Source organism: Parambassis ranga, chromosome 1 (assembly GCF_900634625.1).
Source record: "Parambassis ranga chromosome 1, fParRan2.1, whole genome shotgun sequence".
NCBI classification, from domain to species: Eukaryota; Metazoa; Chordata; class Actinopteri; family Ambassidae; genus Parambassis; species Parambassis ranga.
In genome coordinates, this window is record NC_041022.1 from 19,045,659 (window position 1) to 19,064,382 (window position 18,724).

Here is an 18,724-nt window from a genome sequence, read left to right on the forward strand (position 1 = left end):
CCAGCTATGTGCAGCTAGTTAAGTAGTAAGCTGACTGAGATATAAGTAGTCTGTCAACCCAGCAGTGACGACTGTACAGTGAGGTCCCAACCAACACCAGAAGAAAAAAAAAAAAATCACACAAGAATCTAAAACATGCCAGTCTCTGTTTTTTTTAGAATAGCAGAATAAAAAGCCACATTGTTATTGAAATGAATTCAACACTTAATACCATTCAAATCAAACAAATGAAATCAGTTTCTAACATTTAAAACAAAGATTTATCTGTACAGAAGTATAATATTGCAACCTGATATTGTGCATATAACTCACACACCACACCTGTTAAGATTACCAAAGGAGGGGCAGCGTTCACCAAAGGTGCAGGTTTTTTCTGTTTAAAACTGTCTTGCATTCTTTGCAGCCAATATATATATATAGATATATGTTAGTGTGTTTGTGTGTGTGTGTGACAGAGAGAAAGAGGATAGAAAGAATAGACAGACACTCAGCTAATGGGACATCAAGTCCTTTTTCCGTCAAAATCCTTGTGCTCAAAAATCAATGCCCTTACTCAGTAGATTATGGATTTCTAGAACACTCATACACACATTGGCAGCTTGTCGAGTGTGTGCCTGTACGTGTGTGAGTGAGTGTTGCCTCTGTAACGAGTCACTTTGCAAACTCTCTGCGTTGCCACGTGACACTCTCTTTCAGCTGAAACACAGCGCCGTGTTCTCCAGCAACGCTGACGCTTGTCCAGGAGTATTAATTTGATGAGCAAATCTGTGATGCACTCAGCCTCTAAATTCACCACGGAAACATTAAAACAGGGCCTCGGGTTCTTTTGTTCAACACAGAAAGTTAGTAGAAAAAAAAAAAGTACTGTATCCTACGAGAGCCGATCCTGAATTGAATGAGTTCTCACGACTACTGATATTAAGTGATTTCCAGCAATATGTAGAGTTTTTAAACACCACGACTGAACTTTACTCTTCAATCTACTCTATAGAAGGGAAGAGGGAGAGAGGATAAATAAACCTGATGAAGGAGAGAGGAGAGGCTAGAAGGAGGGGTGTTAAAAAAGCATGAGAAAGATAAAGAGTTGGTGTTGTGTATATTGTATGTATGTATGATGCTGTACCCATTTATCTAACACTGTAAAACCTCTGACCTCACAATGGAAACTGACAGAGCTGTGCCCTAAAACCCAATGTCAAAGAGAAATAAGAGAAAAAGAAAACATCTATCCAGCGAATGACTGGGAATGAGAATATTCATATTTTTCAGTATAAAAGTGTTTTTGGTCAAACGTCTGTGTAGGTGGCAGGGTATAAAATCTACAAAGTGCACAAAGAGAAGCTATCTCATAGCCTCGACACACACACCCACCCTAAACTACTATCCTAGACTACTGCGTATGTGCATATGTGTGTGTGTGTATATACTGTATGTGCATGTGCGTGTGTGCATATATGACCCTGTATAGGAGTTTATCTGTAACACAGGGCAGTAGGAAGCATGCAGTATGACCTGAAGGCTAGCTAAGAGAGGAAGCAAGGATGCTATTCTTTATGTCTCTAGATCCATAAACACTAGAACACACACTCTCATCCTGAGAGGCTTTTTACGGGTGGCCAGGATTGGTCCACTTTTTGGAATGTTCAATTATCTGACATCAACAATAGCAAACAGTCTGTAGTTTTTTCTGCTTCCCCTTAAAAACAGACACAGTGTGCGTGTGTGTGTTCAAGTGTTTGTACATCTGCGGGCAGGAGCTGATACACTTCTCAGGCCTGTTTCCTGAGCAGCTGCCCGCCTCCCAGTCCTAGTCTATTACATAGATGGTAATTTCCATTCAAGTTAAGGATTACTCTAGTGTAGTTTACTACTCTTTAAGCCATGCTGGCAGTGCAGTTTGGAGGCTCAGACAACATATGGGTTGACTGTAGAAATCATAGTGCAACAGGACAGTCCTGGAGAGGGGTCATTGTGTTTGGGTGACGTGTGTGTTTGTGTGTGTGTGTAATCTCAGAAAGAAAGGGGGTTTTCAGTGCTCCCCTTTATCTCCAAGAGGCTGGTGAGAGGGCGGGACAGGACGCTCGTCTTCCAAGCACTCTCCCGTCATCTCCCACTGTTGGTGTTAAAACGCCAAGTACAGTGTCCCTCTTATTCCACCGGGATTTTGATCTGCCTTGTCAGACGTATTGTCAGTTCGTGCCTCGTTGCCCACTGTTTGAGGCTACTACACACACTGACACTCACACACTTCATCTTGTACTGTGCCTCCAGGTGTCCCTGTGGCCCGATCCCTGCCCCACAGAGTGTGATCAAGGAAACAATGATTTATTTACTCAACATCACTGTTAACCTTTTAGTCCACAGCAGACCTTCCTGTCTTTCACCTGTGTGTGTGTGTGTCTGTGTGTGTGTTTTTCTGTGTATGTGCTTAGAATCAGAGCTGCCTGGTCCAGTCACACACACCTCTTACTTGCATGCGTGCGTGTTAGTGTGTTTCGGTGAGAGTAAAGTGTGCCGTGTGTGACTCTCAGACGTCAGACTCGATGCTGGGCATGCGGCGGTAAAGCCGAGGCCGGTTGCCGCCTGCACTCGAGGCTCGCGGCGCTGTCACATAGCTCATTGGTTGAGAGGCAGCAGGTGGGACCATGTAGGCCACCACAGGAGGCTCCTGCTGAGGGTAGAACACCTGTTGGTCAACATGGCCGCCATGCTGGTTGATGTGATGGCTGCCATGGTTACCAAGGGTAAGCGACAGTGGCATTCGCTGCTTATAGAGCTCGTGGGTGGAACTTCTCTGCGGCAAGCGTGTGACAGCCTGGGAGGCGGGCTCTCGTTGTGTTGTGCCAGGGGCTGACTGAAGGAAAGGGTTGTGAGAGGGGCGATCAGGAAAGAGACTCTTTGAGCGCCGTGGCAGTGGCATTGGGGTGTCCAGACTGTGGTGGTGGGAGGGTGATGGAGATGGAGGGCTGCGGCTGCTGAACGGGCGATCAGAGCGCATTGTGAGAACATTAGCATAGGCCCCCTCATCCAGGGTCAGCTCCCTATCCCTATCTCTGTCAGGCAGGCTCAGGCCCCGCATATGGGGGTGTGGCTGTGACTGCCGTTCAGGAATGCCGTCCGGAAGCACATTCTCGTAGGAGTGCTGGCGACTCAGCTGGAGGTGCTGGGCTGACGACGAGGTGGGAAGAGGAGACGGAGAGGAAGGGGAAGGATCGAGGTGGCTGACAAGCCCGTCCCCTTCACCCACCAGGCCCAGCTCGCTTTGTGGAAGGTAGTGTGTAAACATGTCCCCGCTGTGTGGGTGAGTGTGTGTATGGGAGTAGTGCGAGTGCAGGTGGTCTTCGCTGATGTCGTACAGGTTCCCCAGATGGGCGCAGGCATCACAGCGAGCTTGTGGTGAGCGAACTGTGTAGAGACCAGAGTAACCGCTCAGCTTGGTCAGGCAGGAGCGACAGTGGCCGGGCCTGGCACTTTGTGTCCCTGGAACTGCACCTGGGGCATCGAATGAACCTCCAGCCTTGTCCTTTACGCTGGAGGGGCAGAGAACAACACAGATAAAGCACAGATACACAATAGAAGCCCTTCAGTGATGTGTTTGGTTGTATTTAATGCTGTTACCTGCTGTGGGTGTAGGTGCTGTATTTCTTGTCCTTCAGGGAGTGCAGGTCGGCCTCAGCACTGTGACTGTGGTGCAGAAGGCTGGCGCTCAGCTGCAAAATGGGGGCGTCTGACTGAAGTGTGTGTGAATATGTGCTGTCGGGTGGAAAGAGGTCAGGGGGGTAACTGTGGTCATCTCCCTGGCTGTCTCGCTGGTAGGGAGGAGCAGACTGGAGACTTGCCTGGTCTGAGTCAATGGAATAGATCTTTGAACCTCCACCTGCACTGCCTCCTCCTCCTCCCCCACCACCCCTCTTTCTCAGCTGATTTATTGGCTTAAATCCACCCCTCGCCGCCATGGAGTCAGAATCTTTGTGTGACGCCGGCCGACTGGAACACTCTGAGATGTCAGAGTGCGGCGGCTCTTCTGGCATGTAGCGCTGGCTCTTCATTGGTGGTGGCCCAGGCCCAGATGCTGGGGAGGGGCTTGTGCCTGGAGATGTGACAGTCGGCTGGGTCTTCAGTGTCTCCACACTTTTCTTCCACAAGGCTCGAGGCTTTGATGCAGAGCAGGCTGGCCCACTGAGGCGGGTCTTGCCGTTGTCATTGGTGATTGACAGTTGGGGCTTGTTGGGGCTGGTCTGGTGAGCAGGGGCTTTTTGTTGCCCGGGAAATGGTGCAGCATTATTAAGGAGGTTTTTGTGGCGCCCGGACAATGACAGGGGACCCTGTGGACCCGCAGCGTTGCTATAGAGACCAGGACCCGGCTGAGGCAGACTATGGAGTGAGTTACCTAGGAGACAAGGAAAGATGCACCTCAGACAGCAGATACAATAGATAGAGGGATGGAACAGCCAGTTAGCTTATCTACTGCCTTGGCACGGAGTGGGCGCCATCTAATGTGTTTGTAATCATGAGGTGCTCTTAGTAATGACAGTCAATCCTAGCAACAAGGGGAAGGGAGTCACCTTTACCTTATGCATACAGTGACTGTATAGAGAATCACCTTTCCTGTATTCACTGTGATCTACTTAAAATATGTAGGGAGGACTGTATACCTTTCCCTGACATCATGTCTAGGATGCTAGGCTGCAGGAGGACAGTGTTGCGCTTGGGAGAGGACATAGCAATGGACTTGGCTGACTTGAGCAGGTGCAGCATGTTAGCTTGAGGACTGAAGTCCAGCTCTGGTGCCTTCTTCTTCATATCAATGTGAACACCATGGATACAGCTCCATATACCCTGAGAGGGAGAAGAGAGTAGCAGAGAGGTGAGGAGAGGAAATTAAAGGAAAAAAAGTGAGGAAATGAGAGGCAGGGAGATAAGAGAGATAATAAAAGAGTTAGTGTTATTCGAGACTCAGTGACTTCACAAAATAAAGTCCCAACATACACAAGACTAATTTCCTTGCAAGGTGAATTAGGTGAGACCTCTGCATCTTTTCTCTAGTGCGTTTACTGCAAGCCTTAACCTCATTTTTCCCTGTAATGTGGCTCAAAGAGATAATCGCCACTTTTTTAGATGAACTGCTTTCAAAGGCGCCTGGAAAATTAAATTTAGGTGATGATGTCACTGGAGGGGGGGCCTTTGAGTGCAAGGAGATGTTCTTCCTGGAGCCACTTAACCTCCAGCATCACTGGTCTAACGGTGTGCGCAGATACACACACACTGACACACATCACACTCTTTTTGTAAAACACTTAATGTGCGAAATGCTGCTCGTCTGGAATAAAAGCCCTGCCTAACGCAGAGACATGACATATGAATAATGAAAGACTGGTCCGTCTGGGTGTGCCCATTTGTGTTTGGAGCGAACATATTTAGGCTGGTGTCTATCTGTCTGCCCGCATGTGGTCAAGCTTGTCCCTCACCTCACTTTACCAGAAAAATGTGTGACCATTTTTCACTTCAAGAGACCCACTTAAGAATGTGTGTGTATGAAAGTGACGTGTGTGTGTGTGTGTATATGAGTGTGGGTCCAAGTTCTCATCCTCTTAGCTGTTTGATTCCTCTATCCTGCCATCCATATGAACAGCAGTAAATTCATCCCTGCCTCAGCTGGGCTCTATAATTACACTATCCCCGTCTTTCCTCTTTTATCACACACATACATACACAGATTCCTTTTGTATCTCAACTCTGATGACAGTGTGCGATGCAGACATGTGAATCATGAGTATCCATAGGTTTACAGTAATGTGAGTTACAGACACGTTTTCATGCTAAAAGTCTCTTCTGCACACTCCTGTTTACTGCATGCAAAGAAGCAGGAAGATTAGGCAAATTAGTCAGATAAAGGATGGAAACTTGAGTGCTTTGTTTGAGATGAAAAATTTCCACAATAAGACAGTAAAAGAGTAATCGCTTCTGTAATTTTCTGTGTTGATTTGATGTTGTTAAACACCACAAAGGTTCTGCGCCTGTCTTCAAAGATGCAATAATGTGCAGAGTATTTCCCTGTGATATTGTTCTGCTTCAGCATGTTACCGCATTGCACTTACAGTTAGGTTTCTCTCTCTCTCTCTTTAGCCCACTCTCTCTCTTTTACAGTAGTCGGCTGTTAAACATCAATAACTTTACATGAAGTTCCCATCTCCAGTGCTGATATTGATACTGCAACAACCACTGCGTTTCTTGCAGCCTGAATCAATGCTGTACATCAACTGCTGCACTCTGGAGGATGCTGTTTGATCAGTAAGTGGTTGTCAGCGCTGCAAATCCTAACATCTTAAAATACACGATGAGAGGCGAGGAAGGCAAAAACTGCAACCCGGGAACCAAAACTGGACCTGCTTCCTGCTGTCAGAATGTTCCCCAGCAGAGGAAAAAGGGGGTCATAAAATGTGTTTCCTTTTCTTTCCTCACCCTGCTGATAGTGAAGAGCAGACCCGGCCTTCCAGAGCAGACACCAGTGAAGCAGTATCTCAGCCTCCAGTAGAAAAGGTGCTCAGAAATGAAGGTGAGGATGGAGAGGCCCATGGCTGTGGCCAGCATGTAGAAGACCCCAGCCATGTTGTCCACATCCAGCTGGCTGGACATCACCTCGTTCTTCTCATTGTGGCAGATCCCAGTCAGCCACTGTGCCTCCAGCTCCTCCATCTCACCTGTTGCAAAGGAAAAGTTAGGAGTTTAAGATGGCAGCAGGAGGAAGAGAAGAGGAAAAAATGAGATGGGGCAGAAGAGGGAAGGAAAGAGGTAGGGTGGGAAAGAGGGCATATCATTACAAGGAAAGATGGAGAGCAGGAAGGAGGGGGACAAGAGGTGAAGTGGTAAATAGATCGTAATGGAAAGGAGACAGGAGGTGGAGGGAAAAAGTGGTTGTAGGAGGAGGAGGTAGAATTGATAGTGATGGAGTGATAAGGAAAGATGGGAGGAATTATTATCAAGTTGAGCTTGTGTGTCTGAGCACAAGTGTGTGTGCACATGAGGATGTTTGCCCTGAATAAAAAGGCCGGTGTGAAGTGAAGCGCTTTAGTGGTTTCAGCAGTTTGATTTCTGTCTGGCTCATTCTCTTTCTTCCATTCGCACCATCTCACAGCTTATTATACAGAACAATCTGGAGGAGTAAACATAACAGGACATGGTGGGGGAGCGCACACACACACAGTGACACACACACACACACAGAGACACACACACCCAGTAATGATGATGAAATGGTGTGTTAAGACTAGCCCCTGATAGCTTTCTGACAGAGGGGGGGAGGGAGGAGAGAGGAGAGGGAGACAAAGGAGGGATATCTAGGCACTGGCTCGACTGGTCTACAGTGAAGACCTGCAACAAATCAAAAATTTCAAATTGCAGACACAGCACATGTGTCTGAACTCCTCACCATCTCCAATGATGCCCAGGATGGCCAGATCCACCAGGCGTTTCCAGTATGATCCTTTCTGCAGGGCGATACCATAACCTGTAGTGGCAAAGATGTAACCGCTGCCGATGGTCACCAGCTTACAGCCGTCGTCTCTGCCCGCCATGTAGTTGAGCACTGCTGCGTCATAGATGAAAGCATCCAGCTTGCTGTATGGAGAGCACAAAAGGAATTTACTATGAAGACCAGCGGTTTGTTAGGTTAATTTACTCTGTAGGTGTGAATGGGATTTTGTCTTAGTTAACCCTACAATAGACTGGCAATCTGTGCATGTCTGGACAGAGTCAGCTTTTGGCTCTAAATTCAGGTTTTATGCTAAGCTAACTGGGAGCTGGCTACAGAATGTAACAGCATTAGTTTATAAATGGTGGGTTGAGACCCCATAATGAGTCCCATGAGAATTTTCCAATTTCAAAACTGTTTTAAATAGAGAAAACTGGGAAATGGGCTGCATCACTGAAGAACACATCACAGCTCAGTTGCCTAATGTAGATATAGTGAAGTGTACAGTTAGAATGTTACTCAGATCCACAAACAGACCCTTCGGATTACTCGCATCGCTTAGTTTTCTTGGAGCTGATGTTTCTCATGCAAACCAGATTTGGACTCAGGCTGTGACTGAGAGATTCTAGTCCAGTAGATATTCATGCACACATGAGGCGCCTTTGTTCACACAGAACAGTACTCATAGGTTTTGTCATTATTCTGATGTGACAAGCTGCATTCAAACTAAGGGGCTGCAATTTGTATCTGACATGAAAATCCCCCATTGTGGTGCCTGATACATCTAAGCTCAGCAAAAAAACAAAGTGTGATAAATGGTTAACCAAATACAATGCAACAAGAAGTCACCATCGCCACGCTGTTAGGCAGAGCAGCCATGTTCTTAACTTCATTATGAGGAAAAGGCTTTTATATAATGGAATAAATAAACCCCTGGGCCCTTTATGTTAGATATGTATGCACAAATATAAAATACTTTGAATTGAACTGCACACCAAAGGGCATACATTACATGAATACATTGCCTATCTGTTGCTGCTGCAGCTTGTGATGCACAGAGAATTTCAGACTAATATTCATACACACAATATAAATTCATTAAAGCATATGCATGCATTTTAAATGTGTATCTTGTGTCACAGCCTGTTTCATGAAAGGACTACATTTTTTTCTCCCTGCTGTTATATTTTCTTCTGTCAAATCAACCACTTTTTGTCCAAGAATCCAGCTGAATACTGCTGTTGCTGCTGAACACATTCATTATACAGTTGTATCTTTTTAGTTGAAAGCCTAATATACAGTATTTGGTGTGATAGATGAACCGTATCTATTTGATATGCAGTATCAATAAAGTCATTATTGCAGAAAGAAAAAAGAAAAAAGTAAGTTTGGAGAAAATACCCCAAAGATCAAAGCACATAAAACTAATGAAGAAATAAAAGCACTGCAGCTATCCTTCACTTAGTGTGTGTGTGTGTGAGTGTGTGTGTGTATTTAAGAGGGAGAATAAAGGTAGCAAACTCCAGAACAAATTACACTCTGCCTGTTTTGGCAGCTCCCTCTTTCCAGCAGCAACAAGACTCCATAATGAGCACTTTCAGACCGTGTGTGCATTTTACTGTCAGTGACAGAAACACTCAGCACAGTTACTGCAGCATTTTAGCATCAGCTTGTGCTGGGCCCCTTGGGGTCAGGTTCCTGTGTGATGCAATGTCCTTTTTTGTTTGTTTTCACATGTTCTTAAGCATATGTGCTGTTTGCAAACAGAGTCTCTCCCTCAGGTGTAATAAATCTCAACTTGATGTGAGTTGGTTTGACAACTTAAGAGTACCCAGTTTTGAGGCTGATCAGTGCATCCTGCACGCCGCTCTGATGGTATTTGGTCATGTACTGATGCATATCTGGATAGTTTTTCCGGATGTTGCGCTCCGTGCTGCCGTTGGGAACTGTCCCGAAGCGAAATGGAGGAGAAAAGGAGTACGGACTCTGAAACTGCAGTGAGAAAAATAATGAAAGAAAACAGAGACACACTGTTTACAGAGGGTAAAAATGGCTCAAAGACAAAAAGCAGTAAAAGACAGCAGAAAGAGGGGAGGAGAGGAAGTGTGAAAGTAAGGGCGGGACACATGGGAGGGTTAGAGAGGAGGAAGAGTAGAGAGTGACAAGAAGAGACAGAGGAGAGAAGAGGAGGGAGAGACAGCAGCGTGGACTCATCAGTCATCATCATCGTGTGTCCAGTCTAGCGTAAGACTGGTTGGGGTTCTGCTGACACTGCCAGCCTCTGCAAACCACACACACACACACAAACAAACACACGGCTTTGATGTATGCTGTGTGTGTGCTTGTAGGTCTGCTGTGCTGGCAGTGTTAGTGTGGTGACAGCTACGGCCAGAGGGTTCGGGCTGTTGAAGCCCAAGGGTGCTCCCTCGAGAGTGCTGTCTGGCCGCAGGGCTGGCATCTATTACAAGAGCAACCCTGACTGTGAATGTGTTTAGTTTGTGTGTGTGTGTGTCCTTAGTGTGTAATCCCACCTTCTTGTCAGACAGTCCAGTGACTTGGTCCACAAACTCTTCCTGGATCATGAAGGCAGCCAGGTTGGCAGTGTAGGAGGCCAGGAAGATGACGGCAAAGAAGGCCCACACTGACACGATGAACTTACTGGTGGTGCCCTTTGGATTCTGCACGGGTACAGAGTTGTTGAACACCAGACCCCACAGCAGCCATATGGCCTTACCGATGGTGAATGATGGACCATGAGGATCTGAGAAAGTGAGAGAATGATTTAAAGATGATACTATCTACAGTATAGTACTCCTGCATCGTACTTATCGCTGAGGGTTTTATCTCAAAATTGGCCTCACTTTAACAAAAACCTAAAAGAAACATTAAAGAGAACTGTTTTTTTTAATTTTTTTTTTCATTTGATATTCATTATGCTATTATGTCCAATGGGGACGTAAAGTGTCAATGAAAGAAAAAAGCTGTTGAATATAATAGGATCAGAGAGATCACATTAAAAAAACTGAAGCCTTAATTTTTATATTTGCCTGCAGCTTGCTCATTTTAAAGCAGTCATTGTAGACTAAAGGCTTTGGCATGGGTGGGAGGAACAATAAATAATAAAAATAATAACCTTTTGGCCAAATGAAATCAACAAACATGAAGTTAATAAACTGCTGCTGTTTGACTGATCTGATTTCAGGCCCAAAAAGCTGTTTTTATCAAATATCTTGCAGAATAAAGGAAATCAGAAACGAAAAAAAAAAGAAAACAGAAACAGGGTCGATAACAGCTGATTTTGATGCTTTGTGGTCTGCAAAGCTTCTCAGCTGCACATGTTGACGGAATACATTACATTTGGGAAACACCTTCTTAAAAAAATAAAAACAGCTCCCATGTCTGTGCTACAAATATGATGGAGAGCCATTCGCTTGATAGCTTAGCCTACTGAGACGACAACAGCAGAAAATTCAGAACATGTTTAAAAGTTATGCATGAAAATCCAAAAAGAAATGGTATCCTGCGCCCGCTCTACTTGTAGCCATTATTTTAGGCTAAGGTAAAGGCAGCAGCAGCTCTTCAGGGTTTGCTGTGAAGCTGAGGTGGGCGACAGCTACACGAACAACTAATGATCTACAATGGCATCAACATGTCTTGTGAGCGGCAACCCTACTTATTACACATAACATGGAGGTCTATTAGGGATGGACTCGCTCTTAGTGTCAGCCTCCAGTGGTCATTAAAGGAACTGCACTTTTTGTCAATTCCATCACACAGTCATTTTGTTTCAATACATTCCTAGCTTTTTTTAGACACTTTTTGAAATGTGAAAATATTTGCAAGACGTTTATCTTAATAAAAAGCAGTTTTGCATTGTTTACATTTGTTATTCCATCAGTGTGTGAGAAAAAAATGATTTATTGAACTGTGTTCAGACGTACTGAGAAAAAAATCAAAGAAGAAAACCACTTTCTACTGGATTGGCCATTTGCTCATTTAAATGTTACATTAAGCAAAAAAAAAGTAATTTTCTGTGAACGCATTAATCTCCTATTGAGAGCCAGCAGTGCAGCTCCGGGTTCTGCTTTTTGATGACGCCTCAGATTACAGTGTTGGTGCCTAGCTCTAGGTGAGAAATGTTAATGCTTTCTAACATTATCTGAACTTTCTGGAGTCAGAGTAATAATAGGTCACTTCTTTTGCTTCAGGGGGAACTTGGATTTGTGCTTCTTGCTCCTGGGAAGAAAAGATTGGTGTGATATTCCTGACTGTGTGTGTAAGTCTACCTTTGCCTTGGGCCAAGTTGCGGTTGAAGCCCAGCGGACTGACAAACTCAAAGAGGAAAACAGCAATGGCTGTGACGATGAGCAGCATCACAAACATCATCACCCAAACTGATGCACTGAAGGGCTCTGAGAGGAAGGAGAGAGAGAGAGGTGGAGAGAGTTAAAGTGAAATCAAGTACATGAGACAAGAGACATTGGAGAGGCATAAAAAGGAAGGGACGTGGAAGGAAAGGGGAGACAGACAGAAACACACACAAAAAAACAGAACAGGGACGATAAGAGAAAAGATGATAGAGAAGACAGAGAGGGGAGAAAGGGAGACAGACGGAGTGAGCGAGGAGGGAGGGGAGGAGAGGGTGAGTTAGTCACAGAGAGTTTGACGGAGCACATTTCCATATTTCTCATTATTCCCTTGGATGAGAGCTGAGAGAGGGAGAGGCCTGGGGCGGGGGGAGATGGCAGAGGAAAGGGGAGAGGAAAAAGAGACAGAGAGGGAGAGAGAGAGGAATCAAACTCTGAGTGATCTGATGTGCCCTGCTGCGGGTATGTGTATGTGATCTATGTGTGTGTGTGTGTGTGAGGCTGCATGTGTTTGGTGTGTAGCAGGGCAGGAGTTCAGAGAGTGGGATGAGTGCCAGAAACGTTGAACCCAGACAAATTGTGTGTATGTGTGTGTGTGTGTATATGTGCGTGCGTCACTGTATGTCTAAGTATGTGACTGCCAGGGTTAGCCAACCCTGAGAGATTGTGCGCTGAGGTGCCTCTAATATGAGTGCGAGAGATACTGAACCGTCACTGATACCCTGGCCCAGGCTCAGCGCGCACACACACACACGTGCATACAAACAGCTTTCAAATAAACATAGAGCATTCACCCCTTAACATACATAAGGCCAAAGCACATTCATTCTCCACACATCATGTTTTGTGTATCTTACACACACACACACGTTTTTTTCCCCCTTCACACACGCATTCTGACACATGGTTTGATACACAGGGACCAACACACGCATGGTCCAATACATCCCCTCGCTCCCTGCCTCGGTCCAATGACAATACAAGACATTAGGCAAGCAGAGAGGAGCGTTTCAGTTTCTAGTCATCTGAACAACCAAAGGAGGGGAGGAGGAGGAGGAGGAGGAGGAGGAAGAAGAGAGGAGGAGAGGAGGCAAGTATCAAGAGTGCTTTGTCTGAGCTGACTTTTCAAAAAAAAACAGCTGGCACGCTCCACTTCCTCTGCTCTGGTAGAAATATTAATGTGCTTAGGGTGTTGAGGCCCAGATAAAGTCAGAGTACAAGTGGAATTTGGCCAGCATATATTGTCTGAATAAAATATTCCATTTTATGTGCAGGATTTTGCCAACATGTAAGCACCTCCCCTTCATTCTGCCCTCAGTAGTCAGCTCACATGGGGGGGACAGCTGGAGTAAAAGATGAAAGAGGAAAAGTGTGGTTGAGGAAGACAAAACAGAAAGATGAATTTACCAAGGAAGGCAGAAGGAGAGACAGTTCCATTACTACGTGACACCATGACGCTGATGCCTGTCTCCACAAAGGGCACAGAGAAGTCAATGACCTCTGACCTCTCCTCGTTGATGGTCAACGAGCCGACGGCCATCACTGCCTTCTTATACACCACCTGACAAACACAGAGCACCGTGGTTACATCCAGTACATGATACGCTACCTACAGTGACACAAACACATACAGTGAGCTCTGTAAATATTTGGACAAGGTCTGTGTTTTATTCTGAATGTGAAATATCACAATGACTGAGGGCATAACACAGAATGTCAGCTGTAGTTAGGGGGCATTTTGAGCCATATCACATAAAAAGTAAAACTACAGCTGTCTTTTTCATAGCGCCACCATTCTGGGTGTCTGAATGCATCCTGACACATGGACATGCTGCTCATGAAGATGTCATTTTCAGTACGCAGCAACATAAAATCATGTGATGTGTGGAAACATTATCAGATGTTACTGTGACAGCACTTATCTCGAATTCAACAAGTGAATGAATAACTCTTTTTACACAACAGTTATGAAGTAAGCTTTTGTTATCTAATCTGAACTCATGGTGGTACATTTTAAAGACCCTTCAGTGACATGTTTTATGCGTAGAGGTTTAGTGACAGTGAATCATTGACTGTAGATCTCTAACATTTAAGCTGGTCATGTTCCATATTTTTCAGATTGTTAACAAACCCCCAATGAAAAACCAAAACAGTAAAGTGATCCAACTATCTGCTCTGTCTGTGTAGCCAAAGCTGGCTATAGTAATTCCTCTGAGCCCATAGAGCTCCATCATTATCATTATAATAAACATGGACACTGTAGCTTCTATATACACCACACTGCAGCTGGATATGCTCACTGGTGCACCAAATGATGTTCATTTAAAGAAACTTGAACATTTAAATTAGAGAAGGACCTTTTTTATTTATTTATTTATTTTTACAAAATTCGTTCTCCAGTTAGAATAAACAGCAAACATGCAGGGAAGCCTCATTCTGTCCCTTTAAGGCTCCACGTCCACAGACAACAACAGTATGTTCAGAAGACATCTCTTCCCTCGTTTTTACACTACAAAAATGTTAAAAAAGCACAAGTCTCTTTAGTATTTTACAAAAAAAATTACTTAAATGATAGAAAGTAATCATACTTTTGAATTGGAAACAGCTCTCAAAATGGAAATTGAAAAACCTTTGAAAAGACTCTGGTTGCAGTAGATAAACTCCACAAGAAAGCAGCTGGGACCACAGACTGCTGCAAGAGGATCAATTTCTCCTGCACCATAATTGACAGTGTTAAAATACTAAATGGCTAAAATAATTACTTACACCTGCTGCTAGGCAAAAACCTCAAACATAGTTCTGGCAAATAAAGTGCGTAATAATCTGGATTTAAGTGAAAAATGACAAATGTCCCTTTTACTATAGTGAAAGTGTGTCCAGGATTACTTTTTTACGATGACCCCTTTGGGACAAAGAAGAGACATTGTGGTGTGGTGTAAAAATAGGTCCTACCTCTCCAACCATGCCATTCCAGACATTGTTGATCTTCTTTCCATGCTTTCCGTTGGTGACCAGGTACAGGTCGTAGGTAAACTTAACGTTCCTGGCTATCTTCTTTAGAATATCAATGCAGAAGCCCTTGCAGCACTGCTTGATGTAGGCACCTCCAGATGTGCTATTACTGAAACAAACAATTACGCACACACAAGTATAATTAGGGTAATTTCAGAGGACATTTTAGTGTCATACAGGGGAGTGTGTGGAGTTTTATTATTACTGTATGAACTGCCTGGCCACTCCACATCTGGTGGTTCTATCAAAGTGTAAAACTAGATATACGACAGTGTAGAGTAACCATAAATAATACTAAAGGGCAGAGACAATGTCCTGTGTGTGTGTTTGAGAGTGTGTGTGCATTTCCCTTAGTGCCAGCTAACCAAACCAGATGAAAACACAGGGGTACTGAGCAGATGCTGCCGGGCTTTAAATAGAGCCAGGCTCTACAGAACAACCAACCCACATGATTAAAATATCAGCTGTCCTTTCTCGGTCTCTTTTCTGCGTCCTTTCTCTCCGTTTTTGTTTTCTCTGCTTCAGTCCGTGAGGAGCTACTTCTCCAAAACTCACAGTATACCTACACACACCTTGGCAGCCACACAGAAAAGATGCACAGAATGGAAACCGATAAGTAAACTTTCTCTGACAGGCATCCCCGGGGACCTCAGAGCAGCGAACTGAAACTGAATTGTTGGATCAAATGATTCTCATAATCTATTAAACCCTACCAGCAGTTTCAAAAGCATTTCCATGAAAACTTAATTACATTCCTATGTCAGCCATCTTTGATATAGCATACAGTACACGGATTGGAACAGTAAGCCTGTGACCTTTTCACTTGCCATTTTAGCTGACTCCTGTTCAAGCGAAATTACACGAAGAACTGAAGGATCCAAGCAGAGAGAACGACACGCAAAGAAGTGAAATATCAAAAGAAAGATCCTTTTTACAGCAGTCAGCTGTATCTGTGGCACAACATACTGTGTGTGTGTGTGAGAGAGAGAGGACAGAAACATACAAGTGTGTGTGCGTCTGTGCAGTATGTGCCTCAGGTGTTCTAATGCACATACTATATACATTAGCTCATCCCAGCTGAGCTCTCTCTGTGCCCGTATGTTATTACATAAACACACACAGTGAAAGCTGCACACATACAGTACATCTGCTGGATTCACGTTGCAGCTATACAGTGAAAATAAAGTAGTAACTGAGTAAACGTAGCACTTGATGAATGGCTGGGTGTATGTACGTATGGACACATGGATGGCTGGACTCATGTAAATGAAGACCCCAGAAGAGACTAATGCTCTCGCCCCTCACTCAGACTGCTACTATCTGCAATCACTTTGGAGGAATGCTGAGAAATGATGGGTCAGGTCACAAGTTAAACTTTCCATGAGAGGTGATTCAGTCATCTAATTGTGCATGCCTACAGTGTTGCTACTCTCAGTTGGTTGTGTATGATGCATCTCTTTCTCTAGGCGTCTCCCGTCTGTTTTATTCGAGTCCATCTGAAATAAAGGCTTATAGTATGAAGGAAAATAATAACAAAATAAATCTTCAAAGACAGTAATTGCAGGGGAGTTTTCTTTTTACTGTGCACACAGCAATGACAGTCCTATTCCTTCTTATTCTATGCTATTCTGCCCTAATGACTATCAGCAACGCTTTTAACTATTTCCTGTTGTCTGGTTGAAATGTTGATTTTCATTGGATTCATGGCAACAACGCTGTCAGTCAGGAGGACAATTCTTTCTGGTTTTTTGGTTGTGTCTGTCCTGTAGCTCCTGATCAGTGAGGAGCACAGACACAGAACTGAGCCAGTGACAAATAAACCTGCACCAATTATGATTTCTATCTCTGGCTGTGTACAGATGAGCTCAGACGTAAGCTAAATTGCAGAAATTAGCAAAGAGTAAAAAAAAAAAAAGAAAAAAGAAAAGGCTGGCTTGTATTGTCATGCACGGACTCATACCGAGCTGTCCATATGCAGATAATTGGAGCAAAACCCACAATGTCAAATCACCCAGGAGAAGTTTCTTTCAGAAAGTTTTACTTTCACAAAGAAATCTCTGCATTGTTTACACACACAAGAATAACTGCAACATATTTCAGCCACTGCAGTAATGCCTTTTAAGTGCCTTCAAAGAGAAACGTCCATTGTATTGCTTGACGGGCTGCTGTTAAAAAAAAGGCTCTTCTGCTAGGCTGACTTTTAAAAGCATACGTCATGCATGTGGAAACACACTGAACTTATCTGAAGAATATAAATACACCGTATGATTAAAGTTTTACTTTTGCAGGGACAATTCTAATGGATACACACTCCAGGATTTTTCTTTTCTTAGAAAAATAAATGTAACCATTGCTAGGACAGGGACTAGAAGGTTTATGATGAGGGTAAAAAAGGACAACTTTCTTAGCCTCATATGAACTGTGACACAATCGGCCTTACAAATGCAGCCACTAAAAGATGCAGTCACTGAATAGTGGACACACTCAATGACAAAGTGCTTTGCTTAAGGCTTTTTATCTTGACAAACATAATGTGTTTGTGTACATAATAGCAAAATATATAAAGCATATATATTTTAATAATCAATATATGTGTATTGTTGCTGCAAAGAAGATGTAACATGTGCAGTGAGGTAGAAGAGAACTGTATATATTCATGTAAATTAACTGCGTAGATGAATCTGTGAAACTTTACATTCCATTAGTTCATGCTGTTATCAAGACTGCTGACAGATAAGACAGATAAGAAGATATTGCTGGGATCCAAATAAGATGTCTGATAACCATATGCTAAAATGAGAAGAGAAAAATCTACTGTGGGTAAACAGGTATGAGAGATGCTTCTGAAACAGAAGGTGCTGAGTGTGGATGTGGAAAATGGGGATGTTCAAGGAAAAGAGTTTTTTTTTTTTTTTTTTTTAACAACAGAAGAAATGTCCCGTCTGGAGTGGGAAGGACATTTCATTACTGGGGAGCATCAGAAAGAGGAGTCAAGGCCAGGTGAAATGATGACGAAGCAGCCGCAGGGAGTGCAGCAGCTAAGTGGCCAGTTGCAGCAGTGCACAGACAACAAGCTGGATACACCATAGCCTGCAGATATGGGCGCACAACTCCCAGGGGAGCATTGAATGCCAAGACCAGAATTCAGAATTTGAACAGCCACCGGCGGCCAATAGGGAGGACGGGGGGCTGGAGGGTTGGGGAGGCGATGGGCGACAAAGGAGAACTTGGGGAGGTTGACGACAGGGCAGGCTGCAGCGCTCTGGAAGGTTTGTAGCTGATGAACAGAATACTTTAAACGCCGGGCTTGGTGGGAGTTGCACAAGTCCAGATGGGAGATGACAAAAGGTTGGGCTGTTTCCCGCATGAAACATCTTTTCATTATCTGTCTCCAGGTGCTGGCTGCAGGCGTTTTTTTTGTTACAGGGATACTTGAACGGCACTGGCTTTGATAGATGACTGTGGTTTCTCCAGAGTGTGCCAAAGGGTGAATGTTATCTTCCTATACATTCAGAGCAGTCAACAAGCATTTATGTTCCAAAATGTAGGGCTGCGAATGATTATTTTCGTATTTGATTATTGTCTTAAGCCTCAAGCTAATTTATTGTGGAGGCCCATACTTAACAGACCAGTTTGTTGGCTCTAGCGCCATCTGATGATGAGGTGACTGCTTGAAACAACGTATTACTTCAAGCACATAGGAGAATATAGGGTGGTCATCACTTCAACATCAGTGTTTGGTTTCCCATTCTGGGAAACATGGCAGCATAACATAGCAGGCTCCTTAAGACTGCCTCCATCCAACACAGAAATAAAGGTGCTCTTTGTAGTTGTAGGTGATTATACACTGATGAAAACATTTTTCCTAAAACTA

General features: G+C 44.1%; 1 protein-coding gene across 1 annotated transcript in view; it reads right to left on the bottom strand.

Moving 5' to 3' along the window:
* Positions 1 to 2,498: 2,498 nt before the first annotated feature.
* The window catches only part of grin2ab (glutamate receptor, ionotropic, N-methyl D-aspartate 2A, b), a 62,459-nt gene continuing 46,233 nt past the window's right edge, over positions 2,499 to 18,724 (bottom strand). The window contains exons 9-18 of the mRNA XM_028408259.1: positions 14,791 to 14,959; positions 13,246 to 13,399; positions 11,758 to 11,883; positions 10,003 to 10,232; positions 9,303 to 9,463; positions 7,430 to 7,617; positions 6,463 to 6,701; positions 4,656 to 4,839; positions 3,619 to 4,390; positions 2,499 to 3,530 (exon numbers count right to left, since the gene is read on the bottom strand). Coding sequence (XP_028264060.1) covers positions 2,528 to 3,530; positions 3,619 to 4,390; positions 4,656 to 4,839; positions 6,463 to 6,701; positions 7,430 to 7,617; positions 9,303 to 9,463; positions 10,003 to 10,232; positions 11,758 to 11,883; positions 13,246 to 13,399; positions 14,791 to 14,959 — 3,226 coding nt within the window. The 3' untranslated portion in view covers positions 2,499 to 2,527. The remainder of the gene's footprint in view (positions 3,531 to 3,618; positions 4,391 to 4,655; positions 4,840 to 6,462; positions 6,702 to 7,429; positions 7,618 to 9,302; positions 9,464 to 10,002; positions 10,233 to 11,757; positions 11,884 to 13,245; positions 13,400 to 14,790; positions 14,960 to 18,724) is intronic.